Source organism: Alligator sinensis, unplaced genomic scaffold (genome assembly GCF_000455745.1).
Source record: "Alligator sinensis unplaced genomic scaffold, ASM45574v1 scaffold469_1, whole genome shotgun sequence".
Classification (NCBI taxonomy): domain Eukaryota; kingdom Metazoa; phylum Chordata; order Crocodylia; family Alligatoridae; genus Alligator; species Alligator sinensis.
The window spans coordinates 1,379,260-1,400,307 of record NW_005841934.1 but is presented as its reverse complement, the minus strand read 5'-3'; the positions used below and the strand labels follow the sequence as shown (position 1 = coordinate 1,400,307).

The following is a 21,048-nucleotide window of genomic DNA, read 5'->3' as shown; positions in this document are numbered from 1 at the left end:
CAGCAGGAGGTCATTCTTGGAGGGGAAAAAAAAAAAAGCAGCAAAAGTGAAGTAGGTGAAACAGAAAAGCAAATAGGAAAGTAGGTGAAACGGATATCTGCCTTCTGCCACTGTGCAAGAAGTCATTATTTGCTGGCTGCTTCATATTGCTGGGAGGCAAGATGGGGTGATAGAGGTCTGGAGTACGAGCCCAGACTCCTGGGTCTTCCTCGGGAGCACAGACCCCAGAAACCACAGGGGTGGGAGGAGACCCTGGCCCTGGTGAAATCCAGGGCATTACTAGTGTTATACATCTCTCTCTATATCCATCTCCTTTGGTTAGTCCAAGAGGGGCAAATCTACCCTGCTTTCTACCCAATATCCCATCTGCTAGGAGCCAGGATTGCACCCTGAGACTCCTTCCCATCACTGCTAGTGATCCCAGGGGGGCAGGAAAGCCTTCAAGAGGGGGCCCTGAGACTGGGGGTTGCACACGCTGATGCTTCTCCATGCATTCGGCATCAGTCTTGCTCGTCTCCTTTTCCTGCAGGGACACGTCATGCAAAGCAGCCTGGAAAGATGAAGCCTCCTTGGCCTCTCCAAAGGGCAAGACAGGGCAACACTTGCCCTAGTCAGTCTTCTCATGATCTAAGCATGGCCATGTCCAGGGCAGGGACCTCTGGACACATCAAGAAATACCCTGTAACCCTGATGGGGGCACCTGGAAGATCACGAGCATTAAGTCCAGTAATCCAATCCACCAGGGATGAACCAGAGCCACGTGGCCGAGGACTTGCAGCGTCACAGGCCTGAAAACCCACTGGAAAGCAGGGTCATTGTTTTCCATTTCCATACCACTATTTTTAATCCCAGCGTGGCATGGGGGAAAAAGTCCATTTCCTTCTCCTGAAATATTCCATATGGCATTTCTGCCCCCTCTCCTCCGCAGATGCAAGGCTTGGCATGCACAGGGAACAAATGTGTGTGTAAAACCACACACGGAGCACTGCTTTGGACAAACAGCCCCATGCACTGCTGGAGACACTGGACTCACTCTGCCACACAGCCGCCTTGCTCCAGGGTGCATTTGCACCCATTACTCAGAAGACACTACTGATAGCCATGCCTACTGGTGCATGAGATGGGAGCCATCTCAATCAACAGAGCAGACAGCAGCCGCCAGGGACCTTCTGGTCACCTTGCGGCACCTACACAGGACACTGAACCTGGTCCACAAGAAGAGACAATAAGCCCGTAAAGTGAACACTGGGCAACCCACTTCTCCGGTCCACGCCGCCGGGGAGAACCCCTTTCCTTCCATTTCGGGAGATGCTGCCAGTTGCATGTTAAAGGTTTGGGTTCTGCTTTTCATTGCATGAAAAGCAGAGCAAGAGCTTTCAAAAGCTCAGCCAGCGCCCTGCCTTGATGCTCGCCATTCGGCAATGGGAAGATTTTGCTTGCTCTGGCAGTAACAAGTTGCTTTTTACCTATGAGGTAGCTGGCTCAGTTCCCTTAGTTCAGGCACCAGCTGTGCGTCTGCTCCCCTAATCAGCGTCCTTCTGGGACAGTCCTACCCAATGCAAGCAGGTGAGTGCTATATCCTGGTTTTCTCTGATGGAAAAAAAAAAAAAATCCCCAATTTTCGGTTTAAAAAAGTCACCCAAAATCCACATTTTTCTTGGATTAAAATGAAACACCACTATATATCTAAGTGGCATTTCACTTTAATCATGGAAAAATGTGGATTTTGGGTGACTTTTTTAAACCGAAAATTGGGGATTTTATCAGAAAACCAGCATCCCTGGCTATAACAGTGCCTCTTGCAGTCTATCTGCTCCGATTACAGGGTAAATTTGCAATGGAATAAGTTCTGGGATAACATATGCTGGTTTAGTTGGGGGGCACTGAAGTTGTAGCCGAAGAAGCATGTGTGGTCCTGATTCCTGAATGCGATGCATGTCATAGCTATGCAAATGCATGCAAAATAATCGGAGTTAAGGCTAGGATGTTTAGTCAAATTTCACAGTAGAGGTTGGGGGGAAAGCTGGTTTCCTAGAAAGAGTTAAGTAGTAGCGAGTGCATTTCCCCTCCGCTGGAAAGGCCTTTGAGGCCGGGCTCCTCCAATGTACCTGGCACCCCGGGAAGTTTCCATCTCTCTGAAGTCCTCACTGGTTCTTTGTTATTGAGCCTGAGCATGACAGGCAAAAGGAGCAACACAGGCTCCAGAAACACCATGGTTATGCTGTATTATCATTCACCTCCATCTGCCCTTGTCGACTTCCCTGGGCCACTGCTGGGATGTTAGGACAGGCAGAAGTTGTCTCTGTCTGTACAGATAAGCCACCCCCATGGATAAATGCATGCACTATAACCTGAGAGCGCAAATGCTGAAGGCTTGCAAGGATGTGTGTAAATGATGGCACTTTCAGCATCTAAATTTTGCCCTAAATAAAATGTTAATTGCATTTTAAAGGGCTCATGCACTATTTACCTGTTAATATCCCATGGAAAAAAAAAATCCAGACCATTAGAAGCAGGGGACCTGTCATGAGTGCTGGATGATGATTTTATCATCTGCTGGATGATTTCCCTGATCGTTCTTTGAAGGAACAAACATGACATGTCGGCTGCAAACCTTTTAGTGCATGACCGAATCATCAGTGAAGAAGCCTCCTGTATAACTTCATTTCTCACCATGCAATGCTTAGCGAGGGTAACTGACTGAACGTAATTAGTGCGCACACAGTTTTCCACTTAAATATCAAAATGAATTAACATCCTTCTTGCTTTCACCTTGAAAGAAACCGAGTTGTGGCTGATTTGGCATTTGGGCACCTAAACCAAAAGGTTTGCTGCTGTCTGGCCTCTCTTAGTCTTCTCAAAAAGTGCCCCTACTCCCAGCCAATGTTTATAAGAAATTTCACCTTGGATATAGGTCATAGCTTTCCACTGCAAGTAATCAGGCTAAAAAAAGCAGGATTCTCGCTGAATCAAAAATCAAGTGGCACATCTGTTCTTCATAGCGGCAATAAAAAGAAGATTACAGTTAGTATGAACAGGAACGTACACCAAAGCAAAAAAGAGTGAAAAAAACACCACTCTAATGCCACCTTTCATCATTAACTCCCGACGAAAAACACCGTGATTTGCTTAGTCCGAACATACATGAAAGGTAAAAGGCCCATCTGACATCACAGAGGCATCGCAACACAAGACAGATGAAGCTGATTTGCCAAACGACTAGAGCAGCTGTAAACTCTCTCCCAGATCTGCCGTAATAAAACTAAAGGGCATAGAAACAGCAAGCCATCTGCTCCGTGCTGGCCACTGACTCATGTCCACTTGGCTGGTAGGAAAGAGCTTGGCTGCGACTCTCCTCTAGTTTACACCGGATAAATCAAAAGCGACTCCACTCGAGACAAAGCAGCTACACTCACTGGAAGCAAGCACTCTTCTCTGCACCCTCATTTGTGCTCCCAAAACCAGCTCTCCTTATCCTCCAGACCTTCGCACCCGATGCATCCCTTGAAGCGCGCACGAGGCATTCAAACCGCTACTGCTGGGGGAAAGTTGTGACATTGCACCCTTCGTTTGCCCCAGCGCTGGCTTGGAGGAGACACTTAAGGCCTCAGTTACAAAGCAAGGCACCTGGAGGTGCAGAATCAGGCCCTTATTTTGGATCATGCTTCCCTCAGTAGCATTTAAGAAAACAGAGGGGGACAGCAATTAAACCAGCACGTTATCATCTGGGCATAGCGAGGAACAACGCAATGCTCTCCGCTCCAGGAGCTGCTGAAACAGCCAGGGATGGGCTCTCAGGCATTCACAGCTCCCCCGGCTTAGCCCCAAAATGAAATGGGGTTGGAGATTTCAACTTCCTAAACAGCTGCATTGTCTCCTGCTGATGAAGGAGGCACACGTTTGAGCGATAAGGTGTGAAAGGAAAGCAAAGCTGAGGCCGAAGCGAACAGCAGACTCCATCTCACACCCGCCGCGAGGGCCCCGGGCTGCCAGACTTCACTCCTGAAGGAACGGCGATGCTATTTTATGCCCTCCAATTGAGTTTGAGGACTGTATAGAGGTCACTGTCCCAGGCAGGACAGCCTATAACCAGTCTGTAAAGGGACAGAGCCAAAGCCGGCCAAGAGGAGCCAGAAAAGGTCCCTCCTTGGAGCGCGGTAGCAGGAGACGCACAGCAAGGAACTGCTCTTCCTTTTCATTGCTGCAAACAGAAACTGCTAAACCACAAGACTGTCAGGACTCCCCAGGGAACATGGCTTGCACAGAAGCCCCTAACATAAAGGGAGCAGGTTGGGAGGTCTCTTACCATGGAGGGAGAGCATGCTTCAGGCCCTTCTTATGAGCCCCAAGCCCTGCTGCATCACCTTGACCCCACTGGATGTCAAGGACAGAGCTGCTGCTGAAAGGGAGACAGGGCCTGCAAATGTGGCCAGGCCACATCGCCTGCCCTCCAGACTTGCTTGCTTTGCAGAGGAAAGCACAGGGCTCCGCGGCAGTCTAACAGGCACCAGTCTGTCTCTGCAAACTGCAGCTTTCCTGGTATGGTGCTCGGTGCACAACAGACCAAAAGAAAACTCGCTACGTGGGGAGGACAACTGCCCTTTACTCCAGTCCCTTTGATTCCTGCCATCCAGCCGGCTGCCCTAAAGGCTCACATCCTACAGCCCTTCACATCAGGGTTCAACACCATGCCTATCTCCGAGACTGGAAGCTCAGGCCCCTTGCTGCGACTCCCCGACGCGGTGACACCACGAACAGCCTCCCACTGCCTGCCACCACGGCTGTCGTCGGCGCCCGCTGGAAGATCTATACGAGGAGCCACGCGTGTAAATTAAACATCAGCTCCTTTTATCATCGAGGGCGCACGGTTTGTAGTCATGAATTATGCAAGGCTGTATTAGCTGGCTTATAACAAAAGGCAGCAGCTGCCGGCGCTGCTCAGAGGACGCAGTAAGTCACACAACAGGCCGAGAAGCCCAGCTCTGTCACGTGCAGGCTCCACAACTGGGTCCGAGCCGATCACTCTCGGGTGCTGGCAGCACCCACGTGAGCCTCCTCACTCAGCATCCCACACGCCTTGCTGCGTCTGTGTACATTCCTATGGGGCAGGCTTTGTGTTTTTACCCCCTCTCGTGTGGCTTGGGACCCCAAGAGCCCCCCGAGGTCACACAGGAGGTCTGTGGAGGGGCAGGCCAAATCACCCCTCCAGCGCCAGGCGAGCGTCCCAACAGCAGAACCACTGAGCACTGGGAACTTACTCCCAATTCACAGCATCGCGAGGGGTGGGAGACTAAATCGGCGTTAGTTTTAATCAACACCGCCCTGCCCACTGCATAGTCATTTCCAGTCCGGTAATGCTGTAGCCCCACTTTGCTGCCTGCTTTGGTTTGGCCTGTAGCCCTGTTGCACTGTATTTACGCTGTTGCAAAGCAAATGCAAAGACGCCGAGGTCCTCCAGCAGACAGGAAAGCAGTGTGACGAGTGCTCGGATGCAGCCGTCGGCATTTAGCTCAATCACACTGCCCCGAGCCGGACGGTGCTCGTGGGCAATGAATCCGGAGATACCATGCGGAGCCTCTGGAGAAAACTTTCAGCAAGAGGCAGGGACGTGGCATTGCACCTGCCTCTGAACTGGTGACCTTGAGAAGGCTCCTGTGCTATGCACAGTCATCGAGGCTTCATAGAAGTGAGATCATACTTAATAAATTGGATGAGGCTGGCAGGGGCAAGCAGTGGACACTGGTGAGCTACACTTTGAGAAAGCCTTTGATACAATACTGCATCAAATATTAATCCCCACAGTCAATAGGCAGGCTCTAAGGCTGAGTGGCTTGGACGTCTGGGGCTAGGAAACATTTTGGAATAGAGCTGGGTGCTGAGGGGGAAGCTGAAGACCAGTTTGGCTTATTTTCTCTCTCGCTGACCAGAGGGAACAAACAAAAAATACCACGAAGAAATTTCCTGATGAATCAGAGTGGCGTGAGCCTCTCAGCGAGAAGCAGGAGAGCAATACGATGCAGACCTAACCAAAGCCACCCGAGTGACACAGTCACGCTCGCGTTCAAGGAGAAAACATGTGAAGGGACCATATACTTGCAAAGCCCATGTGCATCAAAACTATCTGTGTCCAGCGAGCTGCATGAGCACAAAGGACACCGCGCCTGCTCCACGGAGGGCAGCGGAAAGGAGCAACGCACGTGTCAAGTGGTGACGGGTTGCATTCAAACAACAGAAATACGTCAAGCTCCCCTCAAGCACCACGTAGCTTCATGGTCGGCAGGTTATTTTCTGGGAAGCCTCATGGTAGGAGGGTGCCCCGAGGAGGAGCTTGGCTGCGGAGAATATAGTAGCTCTATGGAGGGGCTGGGTGTGGCAGAGAGGTGCCGATGGCGATAAACCCAAATGGCACGTCAGGGTGGCACGAATGGCAGTGCACAGGGTAAGTGGGGCACTGACCTGAAAAAGCACAAGTGGGGAGAAGAAAAGGGGAGGCAGAGCTCGGCAAGGCAAGGGCAAGCAAACGTGGCAGAGGAGGGGAGCTAGTAGAGGAACAAACAGAGCTAATGAGAAAACAAGGCAATAGTATTCAGAAACCTTTAACATAGCACTAAACAGCAATAAAAAGGCAATTAGAGTTCTGGGATGCAGGGAGAGTAATTGCTTGTGCTATAAATAGGGTGGCCCACTGAACACAAGGATTAGATTCATTTTTGGGGCGACTTCAGCATCCGTTTGGGCTTTTGCACGGGAACCGACGGACACGATCTCCGCCAGCTCTCCTTCGCACGGGCGCACACACGCTCATGTGTGAAAAATAACCTGAACGAGGCTGTAGCACCGCAGCCCTCAGAGGCCTTGGCCTCAGCAACCTAAAAATGCCTGGTGGCAGAGGTGCAAACCGGTGCTACGCGTGATCACGGCTAACGTGTTTTCTGCCTCCCAGTACAGCTGCACTTGCTGAGCCCGTGTCGCGTCAGGGGTAGGGGCTGGAGGCTTGGGCAGTGATGCTCTGGCAGTGTCCCGTGTGTCATGCCTTTAAAAGCTCAAGGGGGTTTGCCCCTTCTCCCCCTGCCACCCCATAAAATAGCACTGACAACACTCAGAAAAAAATGAAAGAGGAGTTTACAAATCTCATTAAAAGCAAGGCACCCAAGCCCCTCCTGAACTCATTACCTCCTCGCCATCTGCTTCTAGCCTGTGCCCTCCAACTTCCTGCCCTGCTCAGCACTGGTATGAGGAGGGATACCAGGCTGTGGCATGAGGAAGGTGTCCTTGAGCTAGCTTTCATTCGGCTAGATGGGCAACAATAGCAGGGAAGGCAGGGGGCTCAGCATGGGGCAAATGCCTGGCGTGCCCAAATCATGCAAGGGGGTGATGCCTCCTCTGCCCAGAGGCCGTGTTCAGAGAGATGCTGCAATGTCTTAGCCTGGCTACAGAGCTGGAAGATGCAGGACAACCCTCTCTGTACCCACCAAGTGAATGGGTACCCCATGGTACCTCCCCTTGGCTAATGAGTCCTTTCCTTCCTAGTTCCCAAATGATCCCTCCCAACCTCTTCAGGGGCAACTCAAACGAAACCAACCCTTCATTTTAGGAGTACTGTGACCATCCAGTGAGGGCAGGGAAATGGGAGAGGGCTTTACTGGGCCAAGCTGTGATCCTGGATAACCTCAAGCCTGCTTGGAGAGGTCAGAGTGGGCAGCTTCTCAGAGAGGGAGAGAAAGAAGACTCTCATTTAGCTCCAGATCTTTTCCCTGCATCTCTTGCCTAGACTTGGCCCCACGAGCAGGTGCTGATCCCAACTTGCTCCCTAGACCTAGTGACATCATGCAAATCACTGAGCTGAGACAAAACCCTTGCACTGCCTCCGAGCTGGCTATCAAAAGAAGTCCATGCTGCTCAGAGCCCTGCATGTCCCTAGATAACTGGCCTGCATCCAGCATCTGCCCCGAGGCCCAGGCCAGGATGGTCCCCGATGCAGAGAAGCTGCTAACGTGGCCCAGCGTCGAGCTGCAAAGTGGGGTTACCTCTGTCCTTTGCCCTTTCTCTGTCACCATCAAGGCAGATAGATTCGACTGCCCACCCTGTTACAAGCTTGAGGGATGGGCTGGTTTTCTCATGGAGGCAGAGAGGTTCGCAGTTTCTTTCAGAGCTGGCTGCCCAGCAGGGCTGTCCTATTGCTTAGAGCAAACTGGAGCCTGCTGGAGAAGCTGGAGGTGGCTGAAAGGGTAATATTGCCTTGCCTCAAACAGACAAGGTTTAGTTTTTGATCCAAAACTCCCTGTGATCCTGTTTGAAGTCACCTGCCTGTGCTGAACCTCTGCCATGCACATGCCTGCATTGCTGAATGCTGCTTACTGCTCCCCTCCGCTAATGCAGCCTTCAAGGGGTTCAAATCCCTTCCCTCTCCTCTGCCCATCAGCACCAGGCTCCGGCAGGATGACCCATGCCGAGTGCAGCTCCCGCTGCCTTGCAACCCCCAGCTCGCCTTGTTTTCCTCGGGCCTCCTCTTCATTCATGCTCCTGCTCCATTCATCCCGTGAGTCACACGCACCGGTCCGGCAGTCGTCAGCTGTCAGGTGCATGCAGCCCGTCACCGGTTAGTCAGCCTCTGACTCACTGCTTCATTGAAGGCTGCTTGGACCCCAGGGCCTGGGTCCCCGGTTACTACTGCAGTCTGCCCTGCTTCCCCTGGTGCAAAGGAGCTGAGCTCCCCGACGGCTCCATGTCAGGGATTTGGCCCTGACCACATGCACGGAGGCACAAAAAGCTGCGGGTTCATGCCCCTGCTGCCAGGCCCAGCCTCAGTTTTATCCCCCAGACTCTGAGATATTAGCCCTGCTTCTACCATGCACCCCACATCAGCAAGAACCAGCTCTTCTCCTCTTTGCCAGCCCACCCCTAGCTCCTCCCGACAGCACAGCTTGGAGGTTTACAGCTCTTGGATGGAAGGGAAAATTTTTCTCCTTTCCTCCACCACTTCCAGGTCTCATCAGGCTGTAATTACTGCCAATAAATGGCTCCCACCTTGGTTTGCGATGAAGGCAAATAGACCCTTGCTTCTCTCAACCCATCGAGGGCCAAGAATCAGACTGCAAGGGAGTGGGAATGGATAATGCAAAGGATGTGGAGCTGATACTTAGCCAGCTTCCCCCTTGCAGCTCTTCAGAGAGTGCCTCTTGCAATGGCGTGCAAATAATTTTAGTCTAAGATATAATGGAGTTGAGTGCAGTCTAGGTCATGCCTCCTTGCACACCCAGCTTCCTTTCAGGTGCTGTCATTCCTTCCCTAGATATCCTGCCCGGCACAAGGTGCAAGATGCAGCACAGCACAAATGTGCGTGCAATAAACTGCCTGATAAGTCCAAGACCACAGCACAGGTGACCCCAGAAAGCGTGCTCACTTCCACAGGTGACCTGCTTCAGAAAGAGGCAGCATTTCTTATTCTTCACACATTCCCCGCGTCCCTACCACAAAGAAGTCAGTGGGACGCAATAGTGCTCAGCCCAGCTCAGAGAGCAGACAACAGGATGGAGAAGCTAGTTATTACAGCTAAAGTGCTGGGGGCTGTGGGAACGTCAGAGTCGTGGTTCCCTCCTTGGAGCTAAAGTGCCGGCTGCTGTCACTGCTGCTCAGTCTCTCTCCTACAGCAGCAAATTGGATGGGTTTACCACTCTTAGCATTACTTTCCTGTTACCTAAGAAAAAGTTAAATGAGGCTTTGTCATCTTTGTCCCCAGCCTGCCTGTTGCCTCCGTTTAGATGGGAAGCTTTTTGGGGAAGGAACTGCCTTTTTGCAGTGGCGGAGTCCTGGGCTCATGCCCCTGCGTGTTACCAAAATGCAAGGATCAAGTCACAACAGGAGCTGCAAATAGCATGGCATCAGGAGCCTGCCCACACCAGCATTTCTGTAGACAGAGGCAGACCTGATGACTCTGGCCTCTCACCCTGATCATAAAATTCACCTGGATTTGGGGGAATTTCACTCTCCAGAAACATCGTGGGGAAGGAACATCACTCAGCCCTGCACCCCTGTTCTGCCAGTGGAGACATCCGAGCCCACCCACCATCAGCAGAGGACTGACTGAAGTCAAAAGGTCTCCCCTGCCTGCACGAGATTGCAGGATAGAGCCCCTAATCCTACTCCAGGTAAACATCACAAAGGTGCCGACAAAGAAAAGGACACTGCAATCCCTGGCCCACTGCTCTTCCTACTACCCCCAGTAGGATGAGTTACAGCAAGACAGCAACAACAGGAAAGAATAAATACAGTCAATAAAAACTGCTTCTTGACACCACAAATGCCCTCTCCGCGTACCTTGCAGCTGTACAGCAGCGGGCGCTGGTTTGCCATTTGGCCACGGACACTTGTTGGAGGTTGAAACAGAGACCATCTGCGGGTCGCTCGATGACTGAGCCGCTCAAGTGTCATCTTCCAGAGTGACTTAGGCATGGAGCAGCCTACATCCCACCAGCTCCCAATAACGCAGGTTTCTGAGAGCCTCCGTTGTGTTTGGAAGTGGGCACCAGCTGAAGGGCCTGGCAGATTCACAAGGCACCTCACTGCCCTGCTATATAGGTGCTCAAGCACCACTGCCATCCAGGTACCGAAGCAAATGCTTTCAGAAGCCATATTCCAGAAAAGCAACCACAAGGTTCAGGCGGCACCTCCTAGCCGACAGAAACCCTGCCACATTTGCTTCTTACGGTGCAAACAGAGTCACCCAGAAGGGCAGCATGAGGATCTGATAGTCCAGTCAACACAGGCTCGCTAGGGTAAAGGCAGAATTGGCCCTTCCTAATGAGACAACATCTGGGCACGTAATGAAAGTACCAACTCGTTTCTCCTCGGCCACCTCAGCAAGCCGAATAGTTTGCACAGCACTCTTCCCGGGGTCTGATTGCATCAGAAGCACTCCTGTGTACTTAGGGAACAATTAAACCCACGGCATGCAGAAAACACCCATGCTGGGGAACCACAGACAAGACGAGGGTGAATGCAGCTCCCCTACCCCTTCTCTGCTGCAAACTTTCTTATAACAGCCAAGGGCCCAAGCTGCACAGATCTCTGGGGGCATTTGGATCTGGGGCTGCAAATTAAAACCTACAGGATGGATTCCCCAGGCTGCTTCAGCCACTGTGTACCATACTGATGACATAAAAAGGCCACAGATGCAGCTTAAATTGCTTTTTCATAGATCCTTTACTAAGCCAGCTACTCCTGGCTCTGCCCCACCTGGATAACTAACCTGGCAGCAGGTTGATTTCAAAGTATCCACTAGTTTGAGGATACTTGGCTTCAATACCAGCAGCATGTCCAGACTGGACCCAGGGAGAAGGATGCTTCTCTCCAATGCCTGCAACTCCAAGATGGATCAGATCCATAAGGTACCACATAACACATGCAGCCTCTCATTAGCCTCTTTGCCCAGCTGGAGATGTCTCACAAAGACATGAGATTGCAGTTGTGCCCAGGGACAGGTTTCTCTCTTATTTAAGCTACTCCAAGGATCATCTGATGAGGGATGCTAAGAGCTGCATTGCCTTGTCGGCTTTTTGAGGTGTAGTGGATCGATCTAGCAATGAGACCCTTGCGTGCCTCTCTCACGTGGGCAACCCCACCCCATCCCACCTTAAGAACAGCCTGTGGAGTTAGGACCACAATGGTCAGAACAAAGATTGAGTAAATGCTACATAATTTCCCCACTAATATATGTCCAAACACTGGAATGAAAGTGCCTTGGCTTGGCCGATTTCCCTAAAAAATGCTCCAGCGTGTTTGCCTGCAGCAGCGGGCACCCGTATGCACCACAACCGGTTCACTGCGAGCCCACGTGGAGTTGCCAGGAGCACCCTGGTCCCTCCCAAGAGCTCTGCTAGACCGTATCCTCTCTTCCCCAGGACAGCCTGAATGCAAACCATCTCACTCACAGAAGGAGCCACAGGCCAGGGATGGTCCGCTGACATTTTGGGGTAGAAAACTGCGAAGGAGGAGCGCACGTGCCAAATCACAGCCTGTCCCCAGCGTCTGCAATACCCATCGACAGAGCGGCAACATCCTTCCACCGCGCTGTGCACAAAGAGCTATTGGCAGTTTTAAACCACACCGAGAGCTCTCGACCTGCTAGTGCCTACCATACCTGGCGGTCGCACTGATTATGGGGTTAGGACTAAGGTTTTTAAGGTATCTGGCATCTCTGTTTAACTCAAGACCTGTAAGAACCCAGCCCCCTATAGGTGTTAAGATCCCATGCAACTGTGAGCAGGCCTGACTATATAATAAGTTTCCTGGTTTTTGCTTATTGGCAGTCCAGTGCCCCAACTACCTGCACACATGATGGACTTCATGCTCAACAACGCCCAGTGAGAGGCCGTGGGGAGGAGGAGGTACAAATCTAAATGGGTTTGCTAGACTTCATTCCCCTGCTATAAGCCCTTGTAAGGCCCTAACAAGCACAGCATGATACTCAAACATTCAGTTTATCCCCTGTTCCCTCCAGGATATCTTCTCCCCTGCAGCTGAGTCCAGTGCATGCGTGCACCCGGATATACAGAGCACTGGCAGCTGCTCTTTTATGGGCAACAGCTCACCTGCCTCCATGGCAGTAAAACGTTATGTCCCCAGCTGGATGGTGCTTCCTGGATACGTCTGGCTTTGCAGCTGCCTTGTTTACTTGTCCCGCTCCCCGAGCAGCTACCCGCACTGCCTCCACGCCGAGGCAGCTAGGTCAGCCTTGCAGGCCGGGCTCTCTGCCAAGGCAATCATGGATCATGGGGGATGGTGCTCATCTGGCCTCAGGGTTTATATCAGGGAGTGAGGTGGACACCACCGCCGCCTACTATGTTGCTGCTATTTGCTTATCCCCTTTCTCTCTCTGGCAGGACAGTGTTGAGGAGAGGCAAGTTGGCAAGGCTTTTCCTGGGTCATTTGTTGCCATCATGCCAGGGCTGCCTGAAGGATCACCTCTGCGAGGCCCTCAGACACATTTATTCGGCAGCACACGGTCAGCGCAAACCCTGGAGCATGAGGCACTGCATCATCAACCCTTTGGGCTTCAATCCTAATTCGGTGGTAGGGCAGAAAATTCAAATGACCCAGACAAGCTGGTGGGCAGCCAAGGGTGGGAGCTTACTGCCATCCAGACTGGGGCTGGATCACGGTGAAGCTGGTGAGGTTTGGGACCCATTGCTTTGCTTTGCTTTAATAAAACCACCATGTTTTCTATCTAATGACAGCCACTGCTATTCCAGACCCCTCTGCCCTGCACCACAGATCAGCCGTGCCCTGCTGAAGGGAGGGTGGGAACGGACCTTGCAGCCAGGTGCGCTGCATGCCCGATGGTTGGCTTAGCCCCTATGTAAGCCTGCTTAATGACCTTAATTTTTTTTCCTTACTTAGGGCATGGTGTCTGAGAGGCAGATCACCCCAGGGAGATAATGCCAGTGCTCAAAAGGAAAGCCATGCAACCAGTTAGTGCAAAGGGCACAAAGAAGCAGTCCCTTCTCCCCCTGGAAATGCAGATGATGGTGAACTCCAGTTCAGCTTCTTCTAAGCACCCTCATCAGGGCCTTCCTCCTCTGGAAAGTCTCCTTCCTGAGCAGCCAGGGGGATTGGCAGCTCCCCTCCGTCTGCCAGGAGCCACCAAGGCAGAGAGTAACTATCCTTTCCAGGGGCCACGTACCTGGCTGCATCCTGCAGTGGAAGGGGTACAAGCCCCTTTCCCTGGACAGATGAAGAGGATGCACTCCCTGGGGCAAGCTCGAGTTGCGCCATGGCACTGCCATTCTCCTGCAGATTTTAAGACAAATCTAGGCAATTATCACCTGAACACCACAACTCTGACATTCCCACTGATGCTGGCACAGTAAGCAGCCTTCTTTTCCATCACCTACAAAATAAAATAACGAGGCAGAATCCACTATAATGCAGAACTACCGACACTATGCAAGAAATTACTGCTGACTGCTCTCTACTTACGCTGACTGGAAAACATTCAGAGTTCAGCAAAGGAAATGACAAGTTATGCAAAAGGCTGGCTGCTTCAGGGAGTGCGTCTAGACTGTGCAAAGCAAGAAAGATAATGCTTTTAAAGACAGGCTTTCAGGTTGAACAGAACAGCACCATTGAACGAGTCCCCGCTGCTGCGTTTCACGTCTCTGGTCTGAAAGATGCCGCACAACGCGAACGAAGCACTGGCACAGACAGCGGCAGTAAGCGTGGATCGCCGATCGGCAGCCTACAAACCCGACGCAGTCAAATAACGAGCAGGTTTACAACCTATTTAATTATTTTTTCTTCTGGTTTAATAAGCTACGGAGTACACAAATAGCTCAAGTAGGACAAACATTTAATATCCACTCAAATTAAATTAAAGACACCAGCAAAATAGGGAATGATTCACCTATCATTTGTGGGCTCCAGATTAGGTCTTTGAATTTCTCAGTCATATTCTTCTCACGGTGCAGAAGTTCCAGATCCTATAGCTAGACCATATTTCCCTCCCCATTTAGACACTTCCCAAGCAATGGCTCTTCTTCACTGCGAGGGCTCGTTCCTACAGACAGGCTAGTGCAGGCTGTGACCTCCCTGCACACACAAGAGCCTCTCTGTGATCGTGATTTGCACCAGAACAGCTGGACTGGAGCAGGGCAAAGGTTAAAGCCCAGGCACTGCTTACACCTATGCACTTTGTGCGAATGGTGAGAAGGCACTGGACGGTTATCGGCACTTGACTGCAATGACACGAGTGTGGCTTTGGAGTGCAGATGCTCATGTAACACAAGCTGAAGTGCTCAGATGTGCGTGCCGATTGCCTGGGTTAACCACGCAATGAAGACCCCTGACGCCGCCTCCTTTTCCAAGGATCTTTTCAGTAGCAAACACACATCTCAGGACCAGCCCTGCAAGCCTTACAGGTGGGAAGGACCATTGGAAGTTCCCTCCTACCCCTCCGCATGGCTGGGATCTCAGAGCAATTTCCTTGCAGGCTGCTGGATGCTTCTGCCCAGGAAAAAAGAAAGGAGCAGGGGGCAAGCGCTGCACTGGGCAGTGGAGCTGCCCAGAGGTACAGCCGCCCTTTGAGGGCCACAGTAATTCCCTTCCCTCCTTGGAGCAAGAAGGGAGGATTTCTGCTGGGCAGAGCCTGGTAATCCCCAGTGCCAGAAGCCCAATGTATAAACTAAGAGACAGCTTGGGGCAGACCGTTGCAGGATCTGCAGCCCAGGCTGCGCTAGCTGGGAGATCCTGGGCTACTTGAGATACTGCGCTAGCTCTGCAACACTCCCCATCACTGCAGCAGTCTTAAGACATGCTGGAAAAGCAGAGGCTAAAACCGATTTCCACTCATTCAACATAGTGCTTCAGCACGTGACAAATGTTACGCGCGTGCTAAATTCCCGCACCGTGCAGCAAAATACAAGCTTACAGGCTTTACTGAACCAGAGGTAAAAGTCTAACAACACAGGCTACCTCATTGCATCGCTCATGGTGTCTGATGATGTCAGCTATGAAGATCTCCGTCTCGAGCGACTCCAATACTACCTCATCACCTAGCACATGGTGTCCGGTGATGTCAGCTACAAGGATCTTTGTCCAGGGTGACCCCAATACGCTACCTCATCACATAGCACAGTGTCCAGTGATGATGTCAGCTTCGAGCATCTCTGTCTAGGGTGACCCCAATGAAATGCAAATCACTGATCTGAATTTGGCCCTTGCAGCTTTCACACTTACTCCCTTAGGAAGTAACACTAACTCTTGGGTGGGCCGACTGCCTGCACCCCAACTTGCCCTAACAGCATAGGCACGTGCTTGTTAATATAGTCATTCCTCTTAAGACTTTGCCTAATGTTTGCATGAAAGGGGGCGGGGGGAGGAAAGAGTTCTTCATGTTCTTCCTTCCTAAATAAAGTAACGAGTACAAGAGACTGATAACCCTGACAGCACCTTTTGTTTGCCGCATGTCACAGCCAAGGAAGGAGCTGAGAAAGAGCCCGTCTCACAGTGCATACAGAGCATTGTGTCTGCCTCGTTTCAAGGTGGCGGAGGTGGGACTGTCAGTCTCGGAGAGAAGTATTATCTAGCATCTTCTCAAGAGCGTCCCCAACGGGCTACAAGCATCTGCTGTGGACACAGCCATGCTGAAAGTAGGGGGCAAAGGGTCGGGGACTTTCATAAGGGAAAAGGCAGCAGCTTATACTGAAGTGCTGAACTAATCCCTTCTCAACTGATTTATGCCATCTGACTCCTCTAGCCCACAGGGGCCTTTCCGAGGGCTTTATATGATTACAACTCAACTGGGGAGAGGGAGATGCCATATTTAGTTGCCTAAATTCATCTTTCTTTGAATAGACACGAGCTAAAAGGAACGGCAAAATGTATCCAGGGCAGGCAGTTAATAAACATAAGTGCTCTCTACAGCATTAAAATAAGAACCAAATTAAATTTACAGTGAACACACAGATGTGTCTTTCCTCAAGTGAGGGGCACATATAGAAAATAAATCCATGCACATCACAAGCAGAAATAAATATATGCTTGAACATACTGACATACATGCACCTCCCTGCGCTGGTGAAATTCTGCAGGTGTTAGCAACACAAAAACCACACCCCGTGGGCACAAGTACTTCTTCTTGGAGTGCAAAACACTTGCACAAATAGGGGATTTCTGCTGCCGGTCTGTGCACATCGCATAGTTATTTAAGGCTGTGCATACCTACAGTCCCATACTCCCCTTTGCTTGCCTGTATGTTATAGTTTATCAAACTGCATATCATTACCCTACTATTGCAACAGTTTCTTAAATATACCACTCCCTTGACCAAGCAGGAACTCACAGGTAATCTCCAAGCAATCCATATGCAAACCTTACGCCGCATTTGCTACCGGTAGAAATGATGCACACCCCTATAAATAATAGCTCCCTGCTCCCAGGCTGCACCCCTGTAATGCAGCCTCCTCCAGGGTGGAGGAGAGCAGCCAACCATTATAGTGTCCAGGAGGAGCATAAATCCCTACTCTGAGGACAAGTCCCAGAGGGTCTTTAATGTCCAGGCAGCAGAGACCATGTCTTGAATTTTATCTTACGACTTTCCAGAGTCCAAGCTCCAAAATCGATGTCTCCAGTTCGCATTTCTAAGTTGGCAACAGCAAAATAATAAAAGACCCAGGAGAGGGGCCCAGGGAGATTTATGCTGCCCCCATTTCAATCCCCCAGCTTGGATCAGGTAACCCACTGGGCTGGCAGCAGCAGAAGGGTGTACGTCCTCATGTACCCCTTGCAAAGCCGTGTCAGCCCTGCCTGGAGCATGCACTGGATGCAGCAGGGGATGGGAGAGTCTCCAGGCCTCCTGCCCTACCTGAGTGGATGGAGTCCCAGGCGCAGCGGAGCAGGCTGGGCGAGACAACCTCACCCCTTCTCTCTCCCAGAGCAAGAGGGCATCAGGGAGGGGGCTTTCGTGTCCTGGCTGCTGCCGAGCCACGCGGTACCCCCACACCGTGCTCTGCCCCTGCTCAGCAGAGGTGTGATGCTAACACTGACAACAGCGAGGAGACTCAGCACTTTGCTGAAACCCTCCCCAGCATAGCCAGGTGCAAAAGGCCCAAGCATTAAGCTTTTCCCCACCCCACTATCACCCAGCCATCACAACCAGGGATGCTCAGCTATCACACCCTGCCCCTCCCTGAAGCCCACAGGGTGCATGCCCAAGAGAAGCCTTTTGAATCAGGCCCATGGTGGGTCCTACCCCAGTCCATTTCCAGAAGCTGGGAATTATTATTATTGACTGGGCTGTCTGGAGTGGGAAGAAATCCCCCATCTCCATCTCCCAGCACTATGCTTTCTGCAGAGTGAAGCAGTTCATTTCCTTTGTTCTCCAACCCACTCCCGGAAAATCATCAGGGCCCTCAGTGCCTGTAATGAAGCACACCTGTGCCTTATTAGCCCTGCAGCAGCCTCCTCTTTGGAAGGAGGCTCCTGACGGCCTGTGCCTGTGACAGCTCTGGCCTGCTGCACCTCTGGAAGGAAAGGGAGAGAGGCCTGGACTAATCCCACTTGCCTGAAGCTTGGATCAACTCTATGATGATCAGTAAAGCCCTCTCCATTCCTGTCCAGCTATTGAGCACTTGGTGGTCGACACACACTGCGCCGAAGAAAGCAACCTGGTGCATGCACCCACTGTGCAGCAGGAAGGGAAGCCAGCTGCTCCAATGAGAACAGAAACACCTGTGCCTTTTCCTTCCGAGGCAGAAAATGCACTTGCTACCTCCCTCTTTGTCTTGGGGCACATGGGTTTTTGTTGATCAGGAGCAATGAAAAGACCTTACAGCCAAATGAAAGGACATGGAGCATCCACAAAGCTTGTTAAATGCAGGAGTGCTCTTGTGACAAGCTCCAACCCCAATGAGGCAGAAAAGGGAACCGAGCCGACATGCTCCACATCTGCCCCCTCACTAGGGTGATGCGATGTCCAAGGGAGATAGAGAAAAAAGCCACCTTCCCTTTTCCACAGCAATCTGTAGCAACAGAGCAACTCCCTGCTTGGGCAATGCTGGCATATCAGGGGAAGGGAGATTTGCTTGAGGGTCTGGCCCCCTGGAGCCTCCACGCAATCCGGGAATAGAGAAGAGAAAAATCAGAGCGAGTTTCCTTTTAAGAGGACTTGCGTGCTGTCAAGTAAAACAACAGGAATTCCTCACAATCTCTGCAACCCAGATACATAATAGGAGACTATTCCAAGAACCCTGAAACTCATTTGTTCTGACTATTGCTGGACTACTTGTATAAAACAGCTAACTATGCTTGCCTACATTATTCATCTTCCAGAGAATGACTCACTTTTCCTTTTTAACCCCCCCCCCCCCGCTTTTTTTTTAACTTTGCATTTACCCCCATTACTTATTTATTTGTTTCACCTGAACTTCTTTAAGAGGCTTTTATTTCTCCTCTTCGTTTTTTTTCATTTTTCCTCCTTTCATTTTCATTGTCCTTCTCTTGGCAGCACTGCATCTTTATTCACCTACTAGGATTTTTCCTACCATCCAGCTCTCAGCTAAAGGATTTGAGGCTGATTGTCATGATCAGTTCACCTTTAGCTGCAATCCAGCTTTGTCTTTTGCAGCCGTGCAAGTGATTATTACAATTTTATTTTCTGCTATTGACAAGTTGCAAAAGAAACAAGGTGGTGAACTCAAAGTTTCCACAGCTCACTAGAAGCTTAAAATAGAAAATGCATCTATATAAATCTAGCTGTAAAATCAACATCTTTCGCTCAGCTGGCATGGGACCATTCAACCTTCAGATTGCCCTATATTGCATTCAGACTACGCACTGGTATTTTTTACCCCTATGTCCTTATGTTCCAATGACTAATAATAGCTTTGTGGTGTAATAGAATTGAATGAATGTCATTTATATCAATATGGCCTGGAGTCTTTGTGGTTTATAAAGGTCATTTGCAAAAGCAGAATAGTATCAGGCCCAAAACTGCAGTCCTGATAAACTCTATTAAAAAGGGAGGGGGAGCAAATAAACAGCCAGTCATGCCATATCCCATTATCCATCTATTCAGACAGCAATGGGGAGAAAGTCAGCTGCCTTCAACTGTGATGCACCCTATGCCAGTGGGAACGAACTGCTTTCCAAATTCCTAATTTCTGTATCAAGTCTTTGAATCTGAAAGGAGGGGAGAGGGGAGGACTAGCTGGTGGTGCCACCAGCCATGAAAAAAAAGTTAATCACATCTCTCTCCATTCACTGCAGTCGCACCGCGCCTGATGGGGAGTCCAGAGGAGGTGTCCCTCCCTAGTCTTTTGTCTGGAACGGTTTACTGCTGTAGTGTAGTGACGCACTCGCAAAGGTAGAGCTGCTGTTGTGTCAGCCCTGCCATCGCAAAGCTTGATTTTCATAGCCCGTTAGCCAACGGGGACATAGCCACTTGCAAACCCACTGCCTGACTGCTGGCTGAAACTTAAGACTATGAAAGTTTCTAGCCTGATGCCAAAGCGCTCTCCTATCGACATAGCTCTGAACCTGCTGTGAGCAAGAGAGAAATGTAAGGAGCTCTCACGGCAGAGCACAGCCCAGGCACCTCCTGTGGTTGCACGGGTGGGGGAGAAAAACCCATCAAAGCTGCAAACGTGCCCACTGGGGGGTCTGCACTAACACCCAACCAGGGCTTGTACTGGGGGGGAAACATCTGGGGAGAAAACATTGGGCCGGAGGGGTCAATTCAAGCTGCCTTTAAAAATGGTGGGGGAAGCAAAGCTTGGCCTTGGCTCAGGGGAGTCAGAGGGAAGCAGAGCTGGAGGGGAGCTCCAGAGGAAGGACCATCCCTCTCTTAACCATCCCCTCTTCTCTCCTGCCCTTGAACTCAGGGGAGCTTTGGAGGCAGCATCATCCTCTCCAAACAAGGACCCTTCCCTCCTACCCTTGAGCCCAGGGGAGCTTCAGAGGCAAGATCATCCCTCTCCAAACAAGGACCCTTCCCTCCTACTCTTGAACCCAGGGGCGCTTCGGAGGCAAGATCATCCCTCTCCAAACAAGGACCCTTCCCTCCTGCCCTTGAACTCAGGGGAGCGTTGGAGGCAGCACCATCCCCTCCAAACAAGGACCCTTCCTTCCTGCCCTTGAGCCCAGGGGTGCTTCGGAGGCAAGATCATCCGCTCCGAACAAGGACCCTTCCTCCCCCGCTCCTCCTGAACTTAAGGGAGCTTCGGAGGCAGGACCTCCCCCCTCCAGACAAGGACCCTTCCTTCCCTCCTGCAACTCCGGGGCGCTTCAAGGCAGGACCACTGCTCTATCCACCAAGGACCCTTCCCTCCTGCCCTTGAGCCCGGGGGCGCTGCGGAGGCGGCCGGAGCCAGGCCCCGGGTGCCCCCTCAGCCCCGGTACCTTCTGCTGCCGCCGGGCCATGTCGGTGGGCTGCTTGGCGTTGAAGGGGTAGGCGATGCAGCGCATGACGAAGACGTAGAGCTGCAGGCGCCTCTTCCTCTCCTCCTCCTCCTTCTGCAGCCGCTCCAGCTCCTCCTTCTCCTTCTCGCTCACCAC

At 51.3% G+C, this 21,048-nt stretch overlaps 1 protein-coding gene across 6 annotated transcripts in view; it reads right to left on the bottom strand.

The window, feature by feature from the left end:
* CADPS (calcium dependent secretion activator) overlaps positions 1-21,039 on the bottom strand; it is a 244,038-nt gene extending 222,999 nt beyond the window's left edge. For 3 of the 6 annotated variants that reach the window (XM_025199031.1, XM_025199032.1, XM_025199033.1), the window contains exon 1: positions 17,747-17,825. In XM_025199031.1, the coding sequence (XP_025054816.1) occupies positions 17,747-17,824 (78 nt within the window). In that variant the 5' untranslated portion in view covers position 17,825. Of the gene's footprint in view, positions 1-17,359; positions 17,524-17,746; positions 17,826-20,892 lie in introns of those variants that run through there. The other 3 variants (XM_014518002.2, XM_025199035.1, XM_025199034.1) reach the window with 2 other exon arrangements.
* Between the last annotated feature and the right edge of the window lie 9 nt (positions 21,040-21,048).